Source organism: Drosophila virilis, chromosome 4 (assembly GCF_030788295.1).
Source record: "Drosophila virilis strain 15010-1051.87 chromosome 4, Dvir_AGI_RSII-ME, whole genome shotgun sequence".
Lineage (NCBI taxonomy): Eukaryota > Metazoa > Arthropoda > Insecta > Diptera > Drosophilidae > Drosophila > Drosophila virilis.
In genome coordinates this window covers 14,344,615-14,364,975 of record NC_091546.1, presented here as the reverse complement: position 1 = coordinate 14,364,975, position 20,361 = coordinate 14,344,615, and the positions used below count along the sequence as shown (strand labels likewise).

General features: G+C 43.8%; 5 protein-coding genes across 7 annotated transcripts; 4 read left to right on the top strand and 1 right to left on the bottom strand.

Annotated features, from left to right (window-relative positions):
• The first annotated feature begins 215 nt into the window (after positions 1 to 215).
• Positions 216 to 14,682, top strand: LOC6628639 (androgen-induced gene 1 protein). 3 transcript variants are annotated; one of them, XM_070209374.1, is made up of 3 exons: positions 216 to 929; positions 8,077 to 8,297; positions 8,359 to 14,682. In XM_070209374.1, the coding sequence occupies exons 1-3, from the start codon at positions 732 to 734 to the stop codon at positions 8,681 to 8,683; spliced, it is 744 nt and encodes a 247-aa protein (XP_070065475.1). In that variant the 5' UTR covers positions 216 to 731; the 3' UTR covers positions 8,684 to 14,682. The 3 variants fall into 3 exon arrangements, with proteins under 3 accessions (XP_070065475.1, XP_015028279.1, XP_002051883.1); XM_015172793.3 differs by lacking the exon at positions 216 to 929 and adding an exon at positions 6,810 to 7,019; XM_002051847.4 differs by lacking the exon at positions 216 to 929 and adding an exon at positions 7,536 to 7,827.
• On the top strand, positions 3,896 to 6,330 carry Amnionless (amnion associated transmembrane protein). Its single transcript, XM_070209373.1, has one exon. The coding sequence runs from the start codon at positions 4,072 to 4,074 to the stop codon at positions 5,641 to 5,643; it is 1,572 nt and encodes a 523-aa protein (XP_070065474.1). The 5' UTR covers positions 3,896 to 4,071; the 3' UTR covers positions 5,644 to 6,330.
• On the bottom strand, positions 10,440 to 14,491 carry smo (smoothened, frizzled class receptor). The gene is made up of 6 exons (XM_002051848.4): positions 14,350 to 14,491; positions 13,863 to 14,259; positions 13,316 to 13,797; positions 12,639 to 13,259; positions 12,410 to 12,580; positions 10,440 to 12,346 (listed from the first exon to the last, which is right to left on the bottom strand). The coding sequence occupies exons 1-6, from the start codon at positions 14,379 to 14,381 to the stop codon at positions 10,837 to 10,839; spliced, it is 3,213 nt and encodes a 1,070-aa protein (XP_002051884.3). The 5' UTR covers positions 14,382 to 14,491; the 3' UTR covers positions 10,440 to 10,836.
• Positions 14,683 to 14,793: 111 nt separating the features above from the next.
• LOC6628641 (uncharacterized) lies at positions 14,794 to 17,201 on the top strand. Its single transcript, XM_032438041.2, has 4 exons — positions 14,794 to 15,077; positions 15,191 to 15,355; positions 15,428 to 16,612; positions 16,676 to 17,201. Exons 1-4 carry the CDS (start codon positions 14,936 to 14,938, stop codon positions 16,975 to 16,977), a joined length of 1,794 nt encoding a protein of 597 aa, XP_032293932.1. The 5' UTR covers positions 14,794 to 14,935; the 3' UTR covers positions 16,978 to 17,201.
• A 1,195-nt stretch (positions 17,202 to 18,396) lies between these two features.
• mbm (mushroom body miniature) lies at positions 18,397 to 20,336 on the top strand. The gene is made up of 2 exons (XM_002051851.4): positions 18,397 to 19,517; positions 19,579 to 20,336. Exons 1-2 carry the CDS (start codon positions 18,435 to 18,437, stop codon positions 20,158 to 20,160), a joined length of 1,665 nt encoding a protein of 554 aa, XP_002051887.1. The 5' UTR covers positions 18,397 to 18,434; the 3' UTR covers positions 20,161 to 20,336.
• The last annotated feature ends 25 nt before the right edge of the window (positions 20,337 to 20,361 follow it).

Genomic DNA, 20,361 nt, shown 5'->3' with positions numbered 1-20,361 from the left:
CCGCTGCCAGAGCAACGCCTGGCCCGTGACCCAACGCAGCTGGAAATTCTGGACATGCGCATCATGATGCACGCAATGCGAAGCAACAGCACAAGTACAAACAGACAAATGTGTGTGTGTGTGAACGGAAAGTAAAAGCGACAAACAGCCAACGCGGCGTATGAGCAACATTTTTACACACCAATCGTGCCAGTGCGACTCCAGTTTTCCCAGCGCTCAGTTGTGCGCGCCACAAGAGCCACATACGGGGCAAAAGAAATAAAAAGAAATAAAAAAAACAACATACACACAAGTGAACTATATAAAAAGGCAAACATTTAACGTGCGTGCTGGCCAACGTCGTGTGTTTAAAGATTTGTTTAAAATTCTAGACATTTGCAACAATCAACAATTGGCCATAAAATCCATTAGCATATTGAAAATTATAAACATCGAACGCGGGCAAACTTCAATTTGTGAATTTTTAAAAATTTTGAATTTTGCCTTGGCCAGGTTTCCTTTTAATGTTCATTCGGCATCATTTGAATATTTATGTCCGTGTGGCGTAAATATTGATTTCCATTGCGTATTCTTTGCGACCTTTGCCAGGTCTTCAAGTCTTGCGACACCTTTGCTAGCTTTAAAATTCTCTCGCTGGCTAACAAATCAAAGTTCTTGCAGCTTACCCAAGTTCGTAGATCTCAGAGAGAGAGAGAGAGAGAGAGAGAGAGATATACATATCTTTATACAAGATGACCAAAGTGGAGCTATATAAGTCTCGGGTCTTTGTGACAATCATACACCTGTGCGCGCTGGGCCAGTTCGCGTATGGCCTGTACTACGGCAGCTTTGAGGTGCAGCGCAGCTATAAGCTCAAGACGAGCTTCAGTCGGCGCCTGGTGCCCGAGACCTTTGGCCAGAAGCTGCGATTTCTCAGCTATTGGTCGCTGGTAAGTTGACAAGAATTTCCATCATTTTCCATTTTTCTCTTGACCAAAAACAAAAATATCATATATCATGGTCATTATGAATGTGACGGAAATGCGGCGCTCGCAATCGTTTCAAGTGTGTTCCAGATCCCGTGGAGAATAAAAAAGAATTTAAAGTGGCGGACTGATCGACTAGCGAATACCCTGTCTTAAACTGCCGCTTCAGACAAATTAAGATCCTACAAGTCCGTAGCCCTAATTTCTGCTTAGATATGTTGAAAGCAAAGCTCTGCTTAAAATCGTTATTTATCGATTACTTGAATGTGTCAGGAGCTATCGATAACTGCCATAGAATTTATCTGCGCATTTAGCACATGCCTCTCCTTATTTCCCCTTATTTTGTTTTATTGCCTACAGGGTAGATGCACAGTGAGCTTTTTATTATTGTCTCCCATTTATGTCTGCCATATGTTTGTTTATTTGTTGGCTGCGTCGATTTAATTTTTTATCGAGGGGTCAACAAACTGTGCCTTGTGCTGCATCCGTAAATGCCACTCGCTCATCTTGCAGATACATTTTTGAATTCCATTCATTCCATTAACCATTTCATTTGTTGTCGCTGCAAAGTGTTACACACACACACACACACACACACACACGCACACTTGCAGCGGCAGCCGCAAAAATGCCACGTATAATTTGCAGTATTTATTTGGTCTGTGTGAAATTCTTTACGATATTATTCGTAAAGAAAATATACATACACAGCGAAAAACTCTTTTCGCTTTTATTGAATTGTAAAGCTGGCCACAAATCAAATTGGGCCAAAACAAAAGGCGTCCAACAGCTTCGTGCCCGATTTTATTGCCGCTGACGGATGCCAGATTATCTTATTGGCGTGAATGTAAATATCCCATTTGGAGCATGGCCAGTGCGTGGGCGCGGGGGCGTGTGCGGGTGCGGGTGCGGGGGCAACGGCCATGGCCGTCCAACTCATTTACATGTCGTACAATATACTGGGTAATCGATCATCTGCTGGGTTTTTGCAGGTACTTGGCAAGCAAAATGTCCAAATTAATCAAAAGGAATAAATCTTTCAGATACATGAACCTACGTTAAGGAATTAGTAATTGACTTGGATTTGATAATAAATAAATAAAAATATAGTCATGACTGACTGAGGGCCGATTAATGATTGATTAACTGGCCGAAAAATTGATCTAATTTAAAAGTCATATATATTTTGCCTTTAATTACAAATCAAATTGTTTTTTTTTTCGCCTAGAGAACAAACCACGATCAAAATGTTCTCAATAATCGGTATCAGTTCAGTTTTATGAAAGGGATATTTGGGGATATTTACTAGGAAATCAATCGAAAGCACAAACCAAGACCAACATATCCTTTGTTATCAAAATCGTTAAAGTTTTCTAAAGTTTGAAATTTGACAAACGATGTCAAAAATATCCCTTGCCAATCAAATCGTTTTAATTATTGATAATTTATGAAAGTCTTTTGTTCCGTAAAGGCACAAAATACTGATCTAAGGAACAAACCATGTGCAAAGTATCCCTACACAAAAAAGTTGTTAACTTTTGGAAAATTTCGGTTTTGTTTGGGGATGTTTTATGGGGACAGCGAATTGATCCAAGGAACAAACCATTATCAAAATATCCTCAGTTATCTTGCAATTTAGTTGGGGCATTTACTTGCCGTGCAAAAGTGCAAATGTTGCGATGTTTTTACTTTTAATTTGTGCATAAGATAAACATGTGCTTCTTTTGCTTCTTCTTGCTCAGCACTTGAACTCGAGTATGCTTTCAAATAAAAAATAAAAAAATCACAGCAAGGTTTTTTTTTTTTTTTTTTAACTCTTCTTATCTCTAAACATTATTTGCCAGCCTGCGTTTACGTCCAATCTTCGACGACCTTGCGCGCCCTTGATTTATATACCCAATAAATTCTTTGATCTTTGGGAAATATAAGAGATAGTGCCAAACAAATATATGTATGTATATCCAGACTCGAGTTGGGCTTTTTTTTTCGCTTTTGGGTTCCGTTATTTGTTTTCACTTTTCAGCAAATGGCTTTCATGTGGAACTCATGCCGTGACCGGGCCGGGTCATGCACACGCACCATTACCATCCGGTTGTTGTTGTTGTTTTTTTTGCTCGGCATGCCAGAGGCTTCCGTCAAATCCTCAATTGTTTATAACGCCCGAATCGAAATGAAAATAAATCCAAATTTGTTTCATACTTTTTCGCCAAACAATTGCATTCTAAAGCCCTGAGATTGAGTTATTTACATATACACACATATATATATATCGGTTCGGAATATAGCGGGAGGGGGGGGGGGGGGGGGGCAGACACGTTCATCTCCTTCGCTGATTTTGTGCAATTTATTACTCGAAAATTTATTGGAAGCGCGGCGAATCCAACAAATAAACTTGACGCGCCGAACTGTGTCCGAACTAACCGAATTCCCTTTCCAATGGGCTCCGTTTTTTTGCCCTAATGCAAAATAAAACCCCAATTCTCTTATATTGTCTCGTTTTATGGAGACTAAAAACTAGCTGTGGTTATCCGCTTTATAAGGCTTAAAGCTGCTGCCTTCACATTTTCCCAACTTTACATTTAATGTCAGGTTAGTGTTTAGTTGAAATTTCCCTTTTCTTCCAAGATCAAAGAAGTTGGCATTTTTTTCCCCCCTTAGCCAAACAAACATAAATTATAAATTTCCCTATTCCCTAAAGCATTGTATATTTTTATTAAATTTCTAAGAATTCCTTTATATATAAAATGCCTAAAGCTTCTAAGATATAATTCAATTATATACATAATTTATGGCTTTCCTCGCACGATTTTTAGACTTACAAAAATGAAATATTTCTTTTAATATGTTTACCATAAAATTACAGTAGAGCCCAAACAATTAAAAAACCCATTATACCCGAAATTCTAGTTAATTTACCGAACTTGTTGAAATATTTGTACGAAACTGTGTGTCTGTGCTGAATGCCAGATTTAATGTGCAAGGCAGATAATTATGTGTCCGGGTGTGAGGCTAGGGAACGCCCCCAAAATACGGGGAACATCGCTTGGGCATATCGCAGGGCAATTGTCGCATCGGGTTTCAGTTTTCCATTTGGTACATTCCCAGCATGTTGCAGCCGGAGGCAATTATTGTTGTGCTGGTCGCCCTGCTCGCCTTGGAGGCGGAGACGACAACGACCATCAAGTGGCATAGCTCTGGCGCCGCATTCACTGAACCTGCCACGTGGCTGAGCGGCTATGTGCCGCGTGCACGCGATTTGATTGTATTTCCGGATAACTATCCGGCCGTAATGCCATTGCCGGCAAAGGTGTACACGGCGGGCTTTGTGCTGCCGCGCCTGGGCGCCCTCCTGCTGGCCGAGGACGCCAGCATAGAGCTGGCAGCTGGAGCTGGAACTGGAGCTGGACGCGCCTATTTGAAAGCACCAAAGACGAGCAAATGGTTCGATCCAAGCAGCTGGAGCGTGCAGCCCGGCTCCGCCTACGCCTCCGCCTCCGCCTCCGGCTCTATTGTGCCGGAGGTGGAGCGTGTGCCCTGCGACGATGAGCATGTGGTGATTAGCGGCAATGGCGGCGCGCTCTCCTTTGACTTGGAGCACGTGCAATATCTGCGTCTGGGCCAGCTTATACTGGCCGGCTCCTCCATCTCCCGGAGCTATTTGCAGGAGCTGCTCGGCCGGGATCTGGGCCAGCTGCTGTTCCACAATGCCCAGGCCGTGACCGTGGAATACTATCGGGGCGAGCTCTGCGGCTGTCACAAGGATTACGAGCGTCTGGTCGAGCCCGTCTGCCGGAATGTGGAGCCGGAATGTGCACGGCCCCGCTGCGTCTCGCCGCTGCGTCCCTTTGGCGCCTGCTGCTTGGTCTGCGGCGCCATGATGCACATGCCCAGCGAGCACTGCACGGCGGAGGATCGCAAGCGGCTGACCACGTTCATTCGGGCTGCCATCGAGCGGGAGCATTTGGCGGACGAGCTGCAGCTGCACGTGGACTACGTGGGCTCCGCGACATTGGGCAACCATCTGCAGGCCATAATCGTGGATCGCCGGGGTTACAGCGAGCGCAGCGTGGACTTTATGCGTCGTCTCGCCGCCGGACGCAACCAGAGCCAGTGGCTGGCCCGGCAGTCCGGGTTGAAGCTTCTCTATGCGGGTCGTCCGTACAATCCAGACGTGAGCCTCGCCTCTGTTATGCTCATACTCTTCTGTGTGCTGCTCGTGGGCGTTGTCTCCGTGATCATGCTCGCCCACTTTCTGCCGGAGCATCCCTATCTGCGGCGCATTCCCCAGTGGATACACGATCCGCGTCGCCTACGTCTCCATCTCCAGTTGCGTCTGCGTCGCAATCTGCTCTTCAATCGCTTCGATAATGCTGCAGGCGGGGCGGGAGCGGGTGTGGAACATCTGGCTGTCATTGGCTACGATGCGGAAAGCGGCGAGGTGCGCGAACGCGCCTTCAATAATCCCATGTTCGAGCAGGAGCCGGAGCCGGAACAGCAGCTGGAGCAGGAGCCGGGGCAGGCAGCCCGGCCTCAAGCTGTGCCCGAAGCAACTGGCGTGCCCTCCAAGGTGGAGACAGGCGTACTGGACAGCTGCAGCGTGGAGGAGCAGGAGCTGACCGAAATCAATTTGGAGTCCTCCGGGTCGGAAAGTGAAGCCGAGGCCGAAACCAAGGAATGAAACACAAATTCGTATGACAGATTTTATAGCTTTAGCTAGCCTGGAATGGGAAGATCCTCTTTCTATATATATCCCAGGCAATTATACTATTTATTCCCATTTACCATTATCTGCCCGCAAAAAGTGGGGGAAAACAAAAAAACAAAACCCAGTTTATATTTCGAAAATATTTATAAGTTATCTATCAACTATCAGCCTGGAATTTGAACCCAGTTTCTGTTTCTCACGTTATCTTATCGTAAAATAAAAGCCATATCCGAGGTGAAATCTATAAAACTACAATTTATGTGCAACTTTTTATTCTATACGCATAGAATATCATTATATTATAGATATATTAATCCAGAAATAGTATATAAAACTTATATGCCAGTTATTATTATTATATAATTTATCAACCACAAACTTGGGCTTTAAGTTTAAGGTGAAAACTAGGTGGAGACTGGGTGGAAACTAGGCTGAAACTAGTTGGAGACTGGGTGGAGACTGGGAGGAAACAAGGTGGAAACTAGGTGGAAACTAGAAGGATTTTTATTTTATTACTATTTTGGCATTTATCTTCTAGCCTTGGACCTATAAGCTCGCTCTTTATCTTGACCTTATGGGACAGTCGCCTAACAGTTAATTAATATTTTTAAAACGCATAGCGACAAAAATAAACGAATCGATTATGGTTTAGTTTAATAATGGTTAGCGATTATATTTGCTGTAGTGCGTCACATTTCTGGGCTTGGCCCTTGACCTTCTCAGGCGGCTTTCCAAAGCGCTCGAAATTAAATCGATAGTTCGCATTAGTTGCGCACCGTCAACAGATTCAAATCAAAAGCCTTTGTTCAGCCAGGCAATTTCTATACATAGCCAATACATACACCTACCCCCCCCCCCTCCCTCCGCTAAGCAGCGTTAACATAACATGCCTCCAATTGGATTACATCGCTCGAGTGCTTGAACGGCTGTAGAGTTAGGTGAAAGTATTTTGATTTCCACTCAGATTCCGCTGCAGTTTCTTGTTTGCATTTCTGTGTATCAATCTCAATACGAATTTACTTTTGTGCCGCTGATAAGCGACGTTATCAGCATACATATATATATGTACTTGATGCATGTATATAAAATATATACATACTTAGATTGTCGCTCGCCAGCCGGCTAATCAGTATGTTGTAGACTTTTGTGTGTTTAACATGGCAAGATCCAAGTCCAAGAACAAGGGCTCCACGTCGCCTGGCTTTAATCGTGTGGTGCAATTGGTTTTACACATTACGGCTGTCATTCAGTTCAACTATGGCGTCTACTTCTTTCACAATCTGGATATGCCAAGATCAGTATTCCATCCATTTGCTGGCAAATTCAAATTCTTGACATTTATCTGTGCGGTAAGCGAAACAAATACTAGTGCAGCCCTATCTCTTATCGATAACATGTTAATTGCACAGTCACGGCTGCTGTTAATGTGCAGTCTGATAATTTGAAAAAAATGTTAACGTTCCATTTCTGTTAGTGGCCGTTAATGTTAATGTGTTGTAGAATATTATTAACGAGAAGCCGGATACCTTCCCTAGAAGGTCAAACAGTTACAAGATTTTAAATGCGTTGCTGCATTAAACTTCAACTACATACTTTCTGCTTAACATTTGTAAACTATATTGAATGTATATTCAATAAGATAATAGATAAGTTAAAAACTAGTAAATTCTAAATTTAATTTACAATTTATAGTCAATCTTTTACATTTAAATTGTAAATTCGTTTCAAGTCGTGCTGTCATGCCACATTCAGTGTGGCCAAATACACAAAACTTAGGCAAATAATCGATACATAATCCTTGCTGAGTATCGATAACAAACAACTTACGCGCCACGGTCACACATAGAGGCAACTGTCTTCAGTGCAAGTTTTTTGCTGGCCGGCTGTTGTTCGTTGCCGTGAAAAAATCAATTAATTTGTAATAAAACAAAAAAATAAAAAACAAAAATGGCCTCAGCCGCTTCAACACATTCGCTATTTAAAAGTGTTTTTGGCGCCCTGCGTACGCTACTGCATTTGACGGCAGCAGTACAGTTTACGTACGGCATATATTATGATTATAAATACGTTGAATTTCCAACTCCGACCGAACCCGATTCAAAATTAATACACCATCCGTTTGGGGGAAAATTTAAATATCTTACCTTCCTGGATGCGGTAAGCACTAAAGCACAATTTGCCTAAATAACGCGTCCATTATCATTGTATTATCTTAATCAAAGCCTAAGCACTTAACGATAACCGGTTTTGGGCACGTCACGCTTCACTGATTTAGTGCCTGCAATTTATGCCACTTCAATTATCAGCCCTCCAACAACCCAAACAACCCCCTTTCGATATAAAGCACATACGCGTTCTTTTTAACCGCTTCCCTCTCTCTCGCTCTCCTCTCTCTCGTACTTACAGATAATACAGGCAGTGTATTACATTGTCTCCCTTGCGAATGACTTTGTGGGCACCAACGAGCTGGTGCCAAGGCGGCCGCCAGCAATACGCAAGTTCAAGGACTGGCTGATGTCCACGCTGGCGTTCCCGGTGGCCCTGAATGTGGGCATCACATTTTGGACGTTATATGCCATCGATCGTGAGCTGGTCTTTCCCAAAGTGCTGGATCCCGTCTTCCCTGGGTGAGTGCGAGAAATTCGCGTCTTAATATTGCCCACTTATTTTGCTATACTTGCATTGCAGCTGGCTCAACCATGTCCTGCACACCAATATTGTTGTGTTCATTGTCCTGGAGATATTCACATCATATCGTGCCTATCCCACGCGCACCAAGGGCCTCACCGGCCTGGCCATTTTCATGGGCAGCTATCTGGTCTGGATACACATCATCAAGCACTATTCAAATGTCTGGGTGTATCCGGTACTGGAGGTACTCCAGCTGCCGCAGCGTATTGTGTTCTTTGTGGCCGTGCTCGGTTTCACATTCGCTCTCTATCTGCTCGGCGAGTTCCTCAACAATGTCGTGTGGGCCAAGGAAGTGAAGCTGTCGCAGCGCAAGGCAAAGTAGGCTGTGTGTGTGTGTGTGTCTTTAAATCCCGTAGTGAATAGTGTGTACGTCTGCTCGTCTGCTCGTCTTTTTCAATGGTAATTCTGACAATGGCAGCAACAAAATTACTAAAAATGAATTTCGCTTATATTTTACACGATTATAAAACGTAATTATAAAGTTGAACTAATGCTACACCTAATAGAAATTGGCTTGAATAGCGATTAAAAATTTGTAGTACTTCAATAGAGTGCACTTGCAATTGCAGTTTGTTTATTAATTGTATTAGATGAGCCCAATTAACGTTCGAGCATTTTTTCAATTGCATAATTCATATCAAGCAAAAGCACAGCGACAACTTTAAAGCCTGCGTTTAACTGTAAATTGAAATCTAGAGTTATTAAAATAAAGTAAACTAAATAATAGGCAATTGTTTTCTTTTGTTTTTTTATTTGATTTTTGTTTTTAAACTTGGCGCCAACTCTCAGCTTTTGAAACTACGGTAAATCAATTAGCCAATTCTAACTGTGCTGCAGCTGCACTCGGATGCTGTGCGGGTGGTCCGCCACGCCCAATGGCAGCACGCAAAGCTTCCAAAATGCAGCCCTGTTTCTCAGCAAACAGCTGTTCGATCTGCTAACTGTTCTTTTTTATTCACCTCATTTTTTGCACACTTGTCATTACATGTGATTGGGAAATCTGCTGTCGTTCAGAATTTGTTGCCTCGGCAGTTCTAGACTTGGCCTAGAAAGTAATTTTGACCTCTTTGCCCTGCACCGGACATTCATAGCTGCCCGCCCGGCCAAGTGTTACTTTTCTTGTGAAATGTTCTATTGTGTGCTTCTTCGTGTAACTCCATACCTGTTCCTAGCCGAAAAGTAGAGAACGCCCGTCGAGCCGGTCTACCTGCTACCTGCCGCACAAGTTTGAACTCACGCAAGTCCAGAGGTCAGTTTAAAAATACGCAACGACCTTTGAGTCGGAACGTCTCGTTATCTTTTTTTTTAAGTTACATATATGGTTTCTTTGTTCCAACATTAGCTAGGACTTGCGACTTTTCATCTGAAACGGCAGTTTATAATTTGTACATATACATATTACACTTAATAGGGCCTTTTCTTGCTTGTATGCTATTTTTATAGCATTGTAGGGGGGTGGGGTCTTATAAATATAAATATCATATAAACATCATATGGCACACCTTCTATCTGGCTTTCTGTATATGGTTCTGTTTTCAGTTTTTAAGTATTCTCGGCACAGCTGCTGCCGTTTACACAAAAGGCAAAGCCATAATTATCAATGAGAAGAAGAACCTAGGCTGAATTGATTAATAGATAGTATAGTCTCTTGGGGTACCGAACAGTAAATGCCCTTACCCTTATCATGATACTTTAGAAAATGCAAATATCTATTGTTTATATAAACTTTTCTTTAGTTTAATATTTTATACGTAGTTAGTCTGCACCTAAAACGTACTTAAAAGCAGCTTATTTATTTTGAATTATGAATTAACCTGCAGATAAACCTAATGTTAAAGTAAATTGTATTATATATTGGCTTGCAAAGGGCAAGTTAGCCTTCAAAGACTCAAATTCGAACCCGATTGTGCGTTGCTCAGTGTAATAAAAATCCATTTGTATTTGTTTACTTTACTTTTAGACACAAGAAACTAGACGCTTAGATACTTATTAGGAAATTCCTCCTCGAGTGTCCAAAGTAAACAGAATGAAAACTGTGTCTGTATATCTTTGAAGAATTTTACAATAAATGCTTTAGATTGGATTTAAAATCGATTTATTAGTTACAAAATGTTTAATTGTAAGCATTTAAGGCACTTTGTAACACAATTCGTTTCGTTTTCGTTGTGCATTGTGGCCCAAAAGGGCGACTTTGTGTACATTTAAAACAACATACATAGGATATGTCTACATCTATATAAAACTATAGAGCTACGATCTAGTTAAAGTCATCATACAAAGAGACATATATATATATTCACACAAAAGGGACATAAATTCTAGTGTAAATATGATTTTGTAAACTTTTCAAAACTTAATTCCTATGAGTATTCGTAGTCGTAGTTCGTATTCGTAATCTATGCGTTTTTAGGGCTTCAAAATGGAAGATTGGAGTTTTAGAAACTTAAGTAAATGCATCATTCCAGTTGTTCAGTTCTACTTGGAGGGCAGCAGCAACATTTTCAGTTTGTCCGATTCACTCATGAGCGTTGGCTCCTTGTGATGTCGCGAATGACCGAGCAGGGATTGCATCTCGGTGGCATCCTCGGATGTCAGTTCGTTGCGCTGTCGACTCGCCGCATTGAGCAGTCGCATGGCCTGCTGCAGCTCCTCGTTGCCATAGGTGGGCAGCGTATGGGTGGCTATATCGTAGGGATTCGCTTGTATGCCCACGTCGCAGCTGGTTTTGCTGTTTCGCGAATTGGGCTTGCCCGTGGACAGGCCCGAATTGTATGAACTGTGCAGCATCCCGCCCAAGGGTATGTCCAGTTCGACGGAGGAACAGCTCAGCGAGTCGCCATTCACGTCCAGTGCTGCAGCCAGTTGGCGCGCATAATGGCGCTTAAAATCGCTATTTGAGTCCACATCCAAATCCAGTTCCAGCTCCCGATCAGCGTTTTTGTGACCATGATGCGACTTGGTTGGCTCCTTGCGCGACTTGCGACTGCGCTGGGAGTTGCGCGAGTGTCGATTGCCATTGCAATTCGATTCGCTGGACTTCTGCATGTGCTTCAGGAAATGCTCCAAAGCTGCTGCCTTGGAGCCGTTGCCGTTGCCATTGCTCGGCAGTTCTTGTATTTTGGGTCCATCATCCTCATCGCTCATCTCCTGCTTGACGACCACATTGAGATCGTGAATTTTGAAAGAGGCACGCGAATTTTCCTCCTCATCCGAGGAGGTGGTCATGCCCTGGTTCTGCAGAAACGGCAATATAAACTGTCCATTCTTTTGTATGAAATCGTTGATAATGCTCGGATCTAGACCCGCATTGCGTCGCCTGGTGCTGTTGTGCTTTTTGGTACTCTGGGCAAACATGCCCACTTTGTGACTAGCATTCGGATACGTGGTCTTCTTCAGCGCTATCACCTGCGACTCGACGGAGGTGCTGCTCTCACGACGTCCTCGCCCAGCAGCGCTGCTGTATTTGGTGCGTCCGCTGCTGGCCGCAATGAAGTCTCTGCGCCGCTGTGTTCGCTTATTGCTGCTGGCTGAGTAGCCGTGTTTGCCGTGTTGTCGCGTACGCGAGGCCACCTTGGTTTTCATTTCGGCTATCTTAACGGACACCTGCGAGTCTACCGAGTTGCGTCGCGATTCGACAGATACGTGTCGCACGCTGACGCTTATCTCCGAGTCGAGGGAATTCTTGCGTCCGCCCTGACCTCCTTGGCTGGAAGAGTTTGTGTTGCCGGCTGTAACGCCGGTCAATGCCATGCGACGTTTCACGCACTGCGGCAAATAATGCACCCAGGTGGAGCTAATCTCGTTCGTTTCCGATGAGTTCAGGTCGTTCACATCAAAATTTAAGCCCACCGGATCGGTGTGCGTATTGTATAGCGTTATGGACAGTCTACCCTTATCCTCAAAGTCTTTGCGCTTGGCCCAGGTCTGTGCAATGACTTTATGCTTGGGCATTTTGACCTCTTCGACAACCTCCTTGCCGCACTTTCTGCAAAATGAATACACAGAAAACTTAATTCCATTGCAAGACCAGCTGTTTGACAGCACTTACTTTTTAATGTAGCGCTTCCAGGTCTCTACAGAGGATGGCGTCCAGCACCAGGTGGACATCAGTATTCCAGAGTTGAACAGGCAGAGCAAGTGCAGCTGCAACACGCCCACGCTGGGACGATTCTCAATCTTGCAGGCGCTGTTTTCGTCAAAAACCGAGCTGATGCGACAGCTGAACAAATGGGGGATAGTTAGTAGATAGTCAGAGCATAATATATATATATACTCACATGATATAGTGCCTAAAGCTCTCGGCCCACTCAGCCGAATGGCGAAACTCTGTGACATGACAAGCAATTGCAACTAGTATAAAAATCAGCGTAAGCAGAGCACAGAAGCCCATGCGCATGATAATCAAATGGATTTTGTTGCTCGCCGACGTGGACTTGATATCGTTGGCAAAGTGTTTCAGGCCAAACAGCATGATCATGCCGCGTGTGATGAAATAGCCGCCAATCAATATGACGCCGCAGAGCGGACCCAGCAGTAGACCGGCGCGCATCGGGTGATTGATGTAGCCAACAAAACAGATGCCCACAATGCCATTGCCATCGACTTCACTGAGTGCCATTGTGGTAATGGTGAGAACCAGCGGCAGGGACCAAGCAACCAGATGAAAGTACGATCCCTTCTTGTCGATGCGATCCTGTACATGGCCCATGGCACGCCAGTGCCAGGCATAGGTAAGAAACACGAACCACACCATGCCGGCGGTAAGAAAATAATAGACAAGCACAAATATCACAATGCACGAGAGATTCTCGCCAGCCGTCGGCTCCGAGTGACGCAGTGTGCCATCCTTGCGACAGACAATGTCCTCGCGCGAGCCGGACGTAAACTGCACCAGCCAGCTGCAAAGCAAAGAAAGTTAGCTAATGAAATTTAAAATTATCTTCGAGCTGCTCACCCAAAACAGGAGATGAGAAAACATAGATTGATGTAAAAAACTATCACAGCTGGATATTTGTTGGCATTCTGCCAGTCGATGAGAAATGTGGCGACCACAAACAGATTGGACAGCAGACAGAGTGTGCCGCCATAGCCGATCAGCTTGTGTATCTGGCGATGTTCATCGTTCGTGTACAATGGATCCTTGCACTGCACACCGCAGCCCTCAATGCCCGGATAGTAGCTGGCGGCATTATCTGCGGGCACAAGGGGCGGCATACATCGGCCAGTTACATTGAATTTCATTTCGCGTGCATCGTTGCTGCATTTCATGGGAAAGAGCGTCTCGTTGCAGCGCATAAATTTCGGGAAAAATGTTGTATTATATAGAATGCGGCACGGCTCAAGGGTAATCTTGCACATTTCGTACGAAGGCAGGTAGACCATGTCCTGGCCATTAATTTCCTCGCATTTGGGCTTAAAAACGGCGCACAGAAATGGCTGGAAATTACAAGCATTATTATTAGGGATTTAGTGTTCATCGAGGTGTGTATCATCTGGCTTACCTGTATGACAGCCCAGCACTTGGGCACATGTCGCAGGGCATAGTAACTGCTGAGCGCCTCGTCGAGCTCTTTTTCTCTGCGATAATCGGTTAGGCTGAGACTTGTGAGGGCATAGGGTAGCTTGGAGCCAAAGCATGTATTGTGCGTGCTATTGACCTCCAGGCAATGCCCACGACGCACACACTGTATATGCCGGCTGTCGAGGCCATCAAACCAGGGCTTATCGTCCTTGCCCTTTTTGCCATACAGCCGATAATTCATGGTGCCATTGATGGGCTCCAAATCGACTTGTGCGGAGCTGACGGGCGTTGGGCTCGTGCTTAATTTACTGTTATTACTAGCATAGCTGCCAGACATCCAGCTGGCCAGCAGGAGGCAACAGAGAGTGAGTGTGCTCCTAAGCAAAAACAGGCCAAGATTTGAATTCAATTTTATGCACATATATATTTATACTGGTAATCGGCTGTGACGCCTTTTGCATACTTACATCTTAATTTTGTAGTGAATGCGTAGATTCATGCGATTGCCACAAGCGATATTTTCTTGCTAATAATATATATTAAGCGTAGCCTTTTGTGAATATTAATTTCCAAATGTTGAGGCGCACAGACGGCGGGCGACACAGTCGCGCCTTGTTTGGCTACAACAGAATCTCGCAATCAACGCATTTTGCAGCCGTTTTTGTGTGTGCACAGCCAATGCTGATTGAATGACGCGTTGTCTTTAACAATCTTTAGCAAGTATTTAATTCACGAAAAATGCAAGAAACTCAAGTGAAAATAAAAACCTAAATGCGCCGCGAACAGACGAAAGCAACAAATGAGCGTTTGATTGCAATAGCAGACCACCCACAAAGCCGTCGGCTATCGAACTATCGAGCTATCGAAAATGTTTGTAATCGATTGCAGAGCAGTGAGTCGCGGTAAAAATATCGATGTTTGGCGTTTTTTACATCCCTGGCCGCAGTTTGGCTTGTGCAAATTTATACACGGGCATTGTAAAAAAAGAAGAAGGCTTGAGTTCAAATTAAACCTTGTGCATTTGGTTAAACACAACGGGCAATAATTCTAGCCATGGATGCCGCTCCAGCTGTAGCGCCGCACGCTGCAAACGAGTCAAAGCCACAGCCACAACCCCCGGCCCCGGCGGCCGCTGCGCCAAACGAAAATGGTGTACAAACAGCAGCAAAAAAATCTGAAACAGCGACAGGCTCCGGTACGTATATGGGTGTGTGTACACACACACACACACACACGCACACATGCGATGTTGTTGTTTGGTTTAGCTTCAATTTGTTTATTTTGGTTTTTTTTTTTTGTGTATGGTAGAAATGCATTCCAATGTTGAGACTGGCAAAGTGCTAGAGGCGCAGAAAACGAAATTGAAATCCGAAATGAACACGGAAAAGGTATTGATTACAATATGCAGCGCCGATCGCAAGAATAAAAAGACATTCATGTCCTTGCCCAGCAGAAAGGACGTCATTGAAAAAGGTGCGTATTGGCTATGTGTAATTAAACAATTTTTAAATTAATTTAAATCCGTATGCCTCTCATGCCTTTTAGCACATAAATATGGCTTGGCTGGCAGTACCATAGTGCTGGAGAGCAATGGCTGTGAGATATGCGAGGATGAAGTGCTCCTGTTTGCGGCCAAGGAGAAGATTTTGCTGATGCTGCTCGCCGAAAACGATGAATATGTAATACTACCTCCGCCCTCGCCGCTGAATCGTTCTGAGCGAGCGGGCAGCTCACTGGATCCCAGTTTCGTATCGAATGCCAACGATTCGACAGTATCCAATGACGAGACTTTGTCATTGGCTAGCGTTACGCCCAGCAATTCAAAGTTATCTACAGCTCCGTTTAAGGAGTTCTCGATACCTTGGTCGAAGGTACCTAACGATATTATGAAGCTGTTACGCGGCAAAACAAGCCTGGGTAAACGTCTAAATACGTTGGCCAATCTCCTCGTCGATGCGTTGCGCGAACGCTCCTCACACATACCTTCAATGGTGTTTCGCGAAGTCGCCCAGCAGGCGGCAGAAAAGTATCCCGATTCGTTGCTTGAAAAGGATCGCGAAGGCCAACAGATTGCTACCACGCCACAGTCGCTAATCTCAAAAATGATCAATCGCAACAATGCGCTAAATCGTCCACAGAAACGTGCCAGCTCCGGCACATCAGACTTACACATTACCAGCGGCAGCAAGAAGCGCAAATCGAGCTTTGGCGCGGCAGGCGCTGTGGCAGCCAACGGCAATGCGAAGTCATTGGCGCTAAATCGCGATTTGGAGGAGAAAAAGGAGCTGCTAATTTCCAGTTATCGAGGCAGTACCAAAGTTGAGCCAGCCCTCATTGCCGAGTACATGAAGGAATGTTTTCCGCTGCAGCGCGCATTCTTCAACAATAGCGAAAAGATACCAGACATTACGGCCATCAAGGACAACTGGCCGTACATATTCAATAAGGATCTGCTCTATCAGCACTTCGAGCTGCTCATGTCTATTGATCCGCGTGTGTTGGAAAAACGCTTTGCCAGCGAACGGGAGCGCATGTTCAAATTCTTCAAGACGTCCAAAAACAAGAAAGTTAACGCTCTGGAAGAGAACAATGCGAACATAGTGCGGGGCCTGGCATACCATTTCAACGAGGATCCCGACTACATTTTCAAGCAGCTCCAAAATGGACCCTTGCCAAAGGATGTGCTACAGCGCATAAATCCAACAAATGCGCCTTGGGTGGCTCTAGTCAGTGAGTATCCCAGCGATGTTATTTAGCCATTTTGTTAATTATTTTATTATTATATTTTTTCAGATACGCCCACAGCTGCTGGCACAGAGGCCGCCCAGACCGAGGCAATGGTGTACATTGAGGGAAAGATAATGAGCACGTTTGCTGCTGCGGATGCTGATTTGCCGGATATCATTGCCCAATTGCTCTGCTACTATTATACCTTTAACATGATGTACCCCAAGGAAGCCAATCAAACACTCGAATTTATTGTCATTTATTTTCTAGAACATACGCCGGAACAGGCGCGCAACTCCAAAAAGAGCATTACTGGCAACAGTAAATACAATCAGCTAATTGCGAAATTGGCCAATGCAAACGGTTGAGTCGAGTTGATTGCATTTGGAGCATGCGTCTCATACTGTTTAGTTTACATATTTATTTTGCAGACCCATTCACATATACTCCTTCTAATTCTAAGATGATTTTTATATAAAGTGTGTAGTACTTATGTTGTGTATACATTTCTGATTTGTCCCACAAAAAAAACAAAAAAAAAAAAAACGATGTTAATTGTTTTGGGTGTTCCGGAACTTATTGTTCTTATTAACGGGCTGTTTGGGATCTTTCGGTATCCAATTGCTCTGCGGACGTGCGTGGTTTCTCTTTATGTCCCTTATGACAGAATCCATAGATCCCATATTTTTTGTCATAACTACCCTTGTCAGTTTTCTACGTATGAAGTTGCGTTCCTTAAAGGTCATATTATCAGGATCTATATGTATGCCTTTCTTGGGCTGTTTATTGTGGCCCCCTTTGCCATTCTTTGCCTTTGATGTGGATGTAGCTGCGTCATCCTCAAATGTTTCCCAGGTGGTCTTTTGAGAGCGGCCGGCTTCGATCACATTTCGTCGATGGTTTTGTTCGCGTTGTTTCAGTATGTCCTTGGCTTGCTCACTTTTCATGTCAAAGCGATCGGAGCTGCGTTGTTCCTGCTCATCACCCAAAATATCATTCTTCACATGCTTCCAAGGCTGGGCCGTTTCTTGGACGGGTGGTGGTTCTCTGTTGGCAAATGCATTCGGGGAAAACTTCTTTTTACCCCAATTCCTGGAACGATCATCTATAACTTTTTTGTGCCCCTTAAATTTTGACTCAAGTTTTTTAAAATCTGCTTGGAACATTTTGGTAAAAATTGAATCGACTAGCGATGTAAACAACTGTTAAGCGTGAATATTTTAACGATATTATCTTTATCGATATTTTTTAACTTAATTTACGATATTTTTTATGTTACAGTATATTTGTCGAATATGGTTCAGAAATTTAAATTTGAATGGTTTTACATCGAATTTTAGACAGAGTTTAATATAACAATATATTTATATTTAAAATCGTAAGTTTTAACTGATGATTTTTGAGTTTTTATTTACTATCGATACGTGGCAATAGTATCAATAATTGCTTTTAACCTGCACAGCATCGATACTTATTTAACACGTGTAAGCGGCCTATGTTGTCTTCGGCGGGAACTTCTTTTTACACTAATTTCTAGAGCGTTAATCTTTTTAAAGTATATTTACGATATTTAGTATGATACGGTTTATTTTGGCAATATTATTGACAGATTCAAATTTGTATTTTTTGGCATCTATCATTAAACAGAATTTAATGAATGACCACATTTAAATTTAAAATCTTTAATTTTTATTAATGGTTTTTGTTTATTCATATACTATCGATATTTGGCTAAAGCATCGATAATTGCTATTTACCTGCAAAGCATCGATACTTATTTAACACGTGCAAGCGTCCTGTGTTGTCTTTTGAGCAACGGTCTGAGATGCGAAACGACAAAGGAAGACGTTCCGGCGGCAATCAGCACAACTCCGGTCGAAACGATTACCATTACGTGAATAATAGTGGTGACCAGTGGAACGGGCAAAATCAAAATAATAGCTTTGACCATGACGGTCGTGGACGAGGACATAACAATGATTCGTTCACAAAGTTCCGAGATCAAAACCAACCACAAGAGGTTCGTAACCAGCGTCAGGGTCGCGGCGGCGTTCGTAGAAACCAGACTCCCAAAAACAACGTTGACACCCGTCGTTATGCAGACTTTGTAAGAGATGTTAGATGTGATTCAAGAGGCAGAGGTGGTAGAAGTGGACGTGGTGGAGGAGGAAGAAACGAAAGGAATTCTGGCCGTGGTAGACGACATAATGAAGAGCCAGTGGGTCACTGGTACCAGGACAACACACCAAATGACATATATCATTTCACCAATGGCCAAATGGGCAATGAAAACAACGGAACGCTTCAAATGGAACCACCAATACCACCGCTTACTCCAGAAGTGCCCACTGAGGCAACTCCAACATTTGCTGCAGCTGCTGAGACGGAAAAGCCAGTTACGCTCATCAATGCGGCGAACATTAAGAAGGAAAAGAAAGACTCTTTGCCCAAGCACCCCATAACGAAGCCTGAGGAAAGCAGCGATGACAGCTCTTCCAGTAGCTCCGATGACAATGTTGAAGCCGGTGAGCTGGTTAAATCGACGCCAGCTAAGAAACCTGAGGCGGCCGTGACGCAGAAGACTAAGGTTATAGTCGAGCCTGTCGCCAAACCCGCTGATTCATCTTCTTCCTCTGACGAGGAATCTAGCGATGAAAGCGCAGCGCCAGTTAAGGCCAAGACGTCAGTCAAAGAGTCCACAGCGAAGTCTAAAAGCGCCAAGACTGTGGTATCCGAAGATGAAGTAGTCTGCATGGGCACCAAAAGCCGCAAGTACACAATACCCGATGAGGATGACAATGATGAGGACGAAGCCGAGGACAGCAGCAAGGATAACGACAATATCGAACAGACGACTGGCAAAGACAAGGACAAAACGACCCATGTCTGCGGCATATGCGACAAAAAAGTAAGTGCCTGACATTTGGCATTTGATCTTGGCACGAATCCTAATTTTTGTTTTTCCCCAGGGTCACACCTCATTCGAGTGCCAGATGATATGCAGGAACTGTTCGGCATCCTATCACAGCCTCAAGAATTGCCCGAATCCACCCAATTTAAATATTGCTCTTCAGGCTTTCATGGAGTTTAGCATGCAACAATTGGCTGTATTCAATATGGATAAACGATTTGCGTTTCCAGCTGGTGTGGTGTCAGCGCCAGTGATGCAGCCTGCAACGGTCGAAAATCCTGCCACCGCAAAATCCAAAAAGGATAAACGTACTGCTAACAAAAAAACAAAGAAAAGACAGAAAAAGAAAATTAAAATTGAAACTCGCGAAAGTGACGACGACGATGATGACGACGATGACGATGATGATGAAGATGAAGATGAAGCCGAGGCATCAGCCAGCAGTGAAAGCGAGTCAAGTGAATCTAGTGCTGACCAAAAGCCTGCAGTGGGCAAAACAAAGAGGAAAAGAAGCTCCAAACAGCCGGCCACAAATATGCCACCAGCAGCGACATTTCCCTTTCCTTTGCTGGCTGCCGCCGGGGCGCCATACAACTCACTGATGTATCCTTATGGCGCGCCATTTAATTTTCCTAAATAGGTGTAAATTTGTTCAAGTACATACATGAATAGATAAGCATAAAACTAATTTTAATATAAAGCTCATGGCAAATCAAATTTGTGGAGATCGTCACGTGTTTTCTACGATTTTTTCAGAATCATTGCCTTTAGAAGAGTCATTGATTTGCAATAAAACAGTATATGTACGTTGTTAAACATTATTATTTTTGTTAAGCAATAA